Below are 6,702 nucleotides of genomic sequence, written 5' to 3'. Positions count from 1 at the left end.
TAAATATACACATTAATAAAGTGTGTTAAAGATTTTACCGGTATTAGTTAAGTGTCATTAGATCCAATGTCGCAAAAAGCTTTAGGGACATATGCAAAAAGTGTTAATTGCCGTTAAAACTGCATATTTAGCAGCAATTAAACTTAATTAATTGCCGTTATAAATCATTTTTGATGTAGCGAAATCAATACCATTTTAATATTATCATATCAACTTATCAAATTCAGCGCAATTATTTCAATACCATTGTATAATCTTCTTAATGTTTTGAGTAAGATTTGATTATTTTAACTTGATATTATATTTTTTCATTGAAAATTTTTGTTGTTTGTATTCTTACTTCATAAAGGTCTGCGTATATCCTACCTTCTTGAAACTTTACTTGTAGGATTACATTAATCAGTATGTTATAGGTATTCAATTTATGTATGACAACTGTTCGTTGTAATAATTAAGAAATAAAATAGTGTTTAGATAATTATAACATTCTTTCTTACATGACTACTTATTTTATTGACTTATTTATATATTGACGATCTTCATGAACCCATATTATTATTATTACCTTTTTAATTCCTATTACTATTTTTATGTATGACAACTGAAACTAGTATATATATATGTGGATAATGCTGATTGATTTGTAAAAAGAGAACAAACATCCTGTTATTTGCTGAAAACAAACAAACAAAAAATGGGGCGTTTCTTTTTCTTTTATTCATTTCTGTGTTTTGTGTTGCTAATAAGTGAATGCTTTTCTTCTTCCTTTGATCATCATCTTTGCTCTCCCACTGAAGCTTCTGCTTTGCTTCAGTTTAAGCAATCCTTTCAAATATCTGATTACTATGATTTTCTGTGTGATACTTCTTTCCCAAAAACAAAGTCTTGGAATGAGAGTAGGGATTGCTGCAGTTGGGATGGAGTCACTTGTGACTTATTAAACGGTCATGTTATCGGGTTAGACCTTAGTTGCAGTCAGCTTCGTGGAAGTATTCATCCCAATAGTAGCCTCTTCCAACTTCATCATCTCCAGACACTAAACCTTGATAACAATTACTTTAATCCTTCTTCGATCCCACATACCATTGGCCGATTGAGGAATTTGAGGCATCTAAAACTCTCTGGCTTTGATGGGAAAATCCCAACAGAAATCTCATACCTTTCCAATTTGGTTTCACTTGATCTTTCTTATAGTTATGATTTACAACTTGATGAGAGAACATTTGAAACAATGCTTCACAACTTTACAAATCTGGAGTTACTAGCTCTCCCTCTTGGCGACACCTCATCACATATACCTGTAAGTATTCATCCCAATAGCAGCCTCTTCCAGCTTAATCATCTCCACACACTAAACCTTGTTAACAATTACTTTTATCCTTCTTCTTCGATCCCCCATAACATTGGCCGATTGAGGAATTTGAGGCATCTAGTACTCTCTGGCTTTGATGGGAAAATCCCAACAGAAATCTCATACCTTTCCAATTTGGTTTCACTTGATCTTTCTTATAGTTATGATTTACAACTTGATGAGAGAACATTTGAAACAATGCTTCACAACTTTACAAATCTGGAGTTACTAGCTCTCCCTCTTGGCGACATGTCATCACCGATACCTGTAAGTATTCATCCCAATAGCAGCCTCTTCCAACTTCATCATCTCCAGACACTAAACCTTGATAACAATTACTTTAATCCTTCTTCGATCCCACATACCATTGGCCGATTGAGGAATTTGAGGCATCTAAAACTCTCTGGCTTTGATGGGAAAATCCCAACAGAAATCTCATACCTTTCCAATTTGGTTTCACTTCATCTTTTTGGTAATGGATTACAACATGATGAGAGAGCATTTGAAGCAATGTTTCAGAACTTGACAAATCTGGAGGTACTTTCTCTCTTTGATGTCAACATCTCATCTCCGATACCTGTGAATATTTCTTCTTCCTTAACGGAGTTGGATATATCATACACAGGCATCTCTGGTTCCATTCCTGATTCAATTGGCACCTTGAAATCCTTGAATATCTTGAGCCTCCAACAATGTCAATTCTCTGGTTCCATTCCTGATTCCATAGGCAACCTAACACAAATTATGAGGTTGGATTTATCTTATAATCATTTCACTGGCCATATTCCTTCCACAATCTCTAACCTCCAAGAGCTACGTTATTTATATCTTTCTCACAACTCCTTTTCAGGTGAAATTCCTGATGTTTTCTCTAACCTCCAAGAGCTACATATCTTATATCTTGACCATAACAACTTCATTGGTCCATTTCCCGCTTCAATTTTAAACTTGACACGTCTTGAATACTTAGACATGTCGAGTAATTCCTTATCTGGCCCACTGCCTAGCAACCCAAGCATGCTCCAAAATCTAACTTATGTGGATTTGTCTTACAACTCACTGAATGGTACCATACCATCTTGGGTGTTTAGCCTACCTTTGCTACCTTCACTGTCGCTCCAACATAACCGATTCAGAGGACTAGCCGATGAAGTGATCAAAACAAACCCAACATTAAAAGAACTGCATTTAAGCAATAATCAACTCAGTGGTTCTTTTCCTCAATCACTTGTGAATCTCACAAACCTTGAAACCCTTGGAATTTCATCAAATAACATCACCATTGATGAGGGAATGAATATCACCTTTCTTAGCCTATCATCTTTATTCTTATCATCTTGTCAACTGAAGGATTTTCCACACTTCTTAAGAAATGTAAAGACACTTGTGTACTTGGATATTTCTAACAATAAGATTCATGGTCAAATCCCTAACTGGTTTAGCGGCATGAGGTGGGACTCGTTGCAGTTCCTAAACCTTTCTCATAATTCATTAACAGGCCACCTACCACAATTTCATTACTATAACCTACAGTATCTTGATCTGAAATTTAACTCCCTTCAGGGTCCACTACCTCCATCCATTTGTGACATGAGTTCACTTATCTTATTAGATTTGTCACGCAACAACTTCAGTAACGCGATTCCAAGTTGCTTGGGAAGCATTGCTAATCTAACGGTGTTGGACTTAAGAAGGAACAATTTCACAGGGAGTCTTCCCCCATTATGTGCACACAACACATCATTGAGTACCATTGTCGTAAATGGTAATCGATTTGAAGGACCTGTTCCTGTGTCGTTGCTCAAGTGTGATAGTCTAGAAGTCCTTGATGTGGGGAACAATGCTATAAATGACGCGTTTCCAGCTTGGCTCGGAACTCTTCAAGAGTTGCAGGTCCTTATATTAAAGTCGAACAAGTTCCATGGACCTATAAGTACGTGTCAGACTAAGTTTTGCTTTCCCAAGTTGCGAATTTTTGATCTTTCTCGTAATGATTTCAGTGGCTCACTTCCTGCAAAAGTTTTTGGAAACTTCAAGGCAATGATCAAATTAGATGACGAAGACACAAGAGAGATCAGGTACATGAAATCTATGTCGAATTTGCCATTTGTCACATCGTATGAGGATTCAGTGAGTTTGGTAATCAAAGGGCAGGATATTGAGCTAGAAAGAATCAGCACAATTACGACAACCATAGATCTCTCAAGAAACCATTTTGAAGGTGTCATTCCGAAAACACTAAAGGATCTCAGCTCACTTTGGCTACTCAATTTATCCCATAACAATCTCATAGGTCATATTCCAATGGAATTGGGGCAATTGAATACGCTTGAAGCTTTAGATCTCTCCTGGAATCGGCTCACTGGAAAGATTCCACAGGAATTGACAAGAATGAACTTTCTGGCTTTCTTAAACCTCTCTCAAAACCATCTAGTCGGATCAATTCCTCAAGGTCAACAATTCAACACATTTGCAAATGACTCGTATGGTGACAACCTTGATTTATGCGGTCCTCCTTTATCAAAGCAATGTGAAACGAGTGATTCATCACATGTTCCTCAATCATTGGAGTCTGAAGAAGAAGGCGAGACATATTTTTTTAGTGGATTTACTTGGGAATCAGTAGTGATAGGCTACAGTTTTGGACTAGTTGTTGGAACTGTCATGTGGAGTCTCATGTTTAAATATCGTAAGCCAAAATGGTTTGTGGAATTTTTTGATGGACTCATGCCTCACAAAAGAAGAAGGCAAAAGAAGAGAGCTCAGAGACGAAGGACTTAATGGAAGATTGAGAGGGCTAAATTGTCTTTGTTTGATTTTGTGGACTAATTAGTGAACTGTTCTGTTTTTGTCTTTTTTAATCTTCTATTTGTTGTTTGTATATGTTAGAAACATAATTATATGTGTGTTATTTTAGTATCAATGGTTATGTTAATCTGTTTTTNTTTATTTTTAAAAAATATTTTCAATTTCAACAATTATTTTTTACTCTTGTAAAAATAAAAGAAATTTTTCAAAAACATTTTTCATTCATAAATCAAACACTAAAAATCTTTTTCGAAAAATATTTTCTACTCACCAACCAAACATGAGAAAATAAGTCAAAAATCAACTTGTTTTCCAAGAAAACATTTTCTAGGAAAACATTTTCCTTCATACCAAACACACCCTATATGTGTGTTATTTTAGTATCAATGGTTATGTTAATCTATTTATTTTTTTCAACTTGACAGAAGTGATTTACACAGCCACTCATTAGCTATGTTACTCAGATTTTTCAAAATCCAATATTGAATTCAATATATAGATTAATAGATGCCTTCCTACTAAATCTATTGAAGAAATTGATACCCAACTTGTCTGTTGTTTTCTTATTCTTCTTCTTCATTTGCTTTTTATTTTCCCTCATATATAGTGTAGTTGTATTACTATAATGTTCACTTATTGCTCTAATAAAGTAGCAAAATGAAGAGTTGTAAAACTAATTAATTATAATGTTATGAAAAGCAACCATTTTGATGGCGTTCCAAAAACAACGAAAGATCTTGGCTTACTTTAGCTACTCAATTTACGATCTCAAAGGAGATTTTCTAATGGAACTAGGACAAATGAAGTTTTAAATTTCTCATGGAATTGGCTCACTGGGAAGATTCCTGAGCCGTCTTAAACCTTTCTCAGAATGTTCTTGTCGGACAAATTCCTCAAGGTTCACAGTTCAACACATTTGAAAATAACTCGTATGGGACGAGGGATCCATCACATGTTCCTCATCCGTTGGAGTCTGAAGACGAAGAAGAGTCGTATTTTACTACAGTTGTGTATTTGTTTGTTTGAACTGTCATGTGGAGCCTCATGCTTAAAGATGGTTAGCCAATGAGATCTATAAAAGCGAAAAATAGAAAACTGTGATCCTTCAATACAATTAGTCTCTCAGTTTTCTTTGCTTGTGCATCATTTTATTTATCTTCTTAATTTGATCACTACACCTTTATCTTGAGTCGAGGGTCTATGAAAACAGCACAAGAGACAATTAATCGGAAATTTCTCACAAAATTTATCTACTGATGGAATGATCTTCACCAACTTATTCAAAAATAAAATTCCACACGGAGGAAATGAAGGACTTAAATCATGTCTTTAATTATTCTTCATTTTTTTCCTCACTTGACTTAGTCAAGCAATAGTTTCTCTCATTGGAAATTTCTTAGAAGTTCTGCAGAATTTTTTTCCACATAATGGGGGGCCAATTTCACATCATCTTGCGTAACACACACTGCAGAGATAGTTAATGACCTCGAAATGAACACAACATCTAGAGAAAATGAGGACATATGAAATATTATTTTGTTAAGTCTCCTCCGTCCTCTAACAAGTCTTGTGGAACACTACAAAATATGAGTAACAAGTTGTTAGAAGTGAGTAGTACTCATCTTATGATTCAATTGTTCATCAGTACCAATTCATCATAATCTTTTTTTTTTCCTCTAGTCTTTGTGGAAANCCTCTAACAAGTCTTGTGGAACACTACAAAATATGAGTAACAAGTTGTTAGAAGTGAGTAGTACTCATCTTGTGATTCAATTGTTCATCAGTACCAATTCATCATAATCTTTTTTTTCCCTCTAGTCTTTGTGGAAATTGGCTTAAAGGCATACAAGTCATCGTCCACTAGTTACAATACTGTATCCCTTTTTTCCTTCGGTGGAATGGAATATTGATGGAATGCGAAAACTATTGTGTACCTAACAAGTTTGATAATCGCAGAAGAGACAACTAATCACTCACGCGGAATATTGAATAGATTTCATGGAAAAATTGCACCAAATTATTGCAGTCGTACAACTTGGTTTGGATTGATTAAAGTGTCGTATGGAAGATGAAATGGAGTAATATCATCATGTCTTTATTATTTTTTCTAAATTGACTTGGTCATGCAATATTTTCTCTCTTTGAAAAGTATTGTGGAAAACAGAAGAAGAGAGATGTTGATGGAAAGTTGGACAAGGTTGACATAAACCACGAGTTCAAATAACTATAAAATATGTATGGATTTTGTAAAAACAGAACATTCTGTAATTTGCTGTAAACTAAAAGTAATACCCGTGACCAGTCCAGTTCAAGGTTGGTCACGGGAGGGTTGAATAAAAATCACTTGAAAGTTGTTAAGGGTGTATTTAAATGTCCGTGTAGTTTAAGTCCTAAAGTAAATTTGGCTGTCAACTTCGAGGGTGATTTCAAATAGGGAAAATATTTAAAATTCACAAAACGGCTAGGAGGTTTGTTTCAGTTTCTTTCTTGATCCTGACTAAGTAGCATAATGAATGGATGATCCACTTAAACACACAGAATTA

At 34.9% G+C, this 6,702-nt stretch overlaps 1 protein-coding gene across 1 annotated transcript; it reads left to right on the top strand.

The window, feature by feature from the left end:
* Positions 1 to 747: 747 nt before the first annotated feature.
* LOC125851519 (receptor-like protein 7) lies at positions 748 to 4,132 on the top strand (the record flags this gene model as incomplete). The annotated part of the gene is made up of 1 exon (XM_049531298.1): positions 748 to 4,132. A coding segment is annotated over one exon (3,385 nt), but the record flags the coding sequence as incomplete, so codon positions are not given.
* Positions 4,133 to 6,702: the final 2,570 nt, after the last annotated feature.

Source organism: Solanum stenotomum, unplaced genomic scaffold (genome assembly GCF_019186545.1).
Source record: "Solanum stenotomum isolate F172 unplaced genomic scaffold, ASM1918654v1 scaffold26717, whole genome shotgun sequence".
NCBI classification, from domain to species: Eukaryota; Viridiplantae; Streptophyta; class Magnoliopsida; order Solanales; family Solanaceae; genus Solanum; species Solanum stenotomum.
This window is presented reverse-complemented; position numbering and strand designations above follow the sequence as displayed.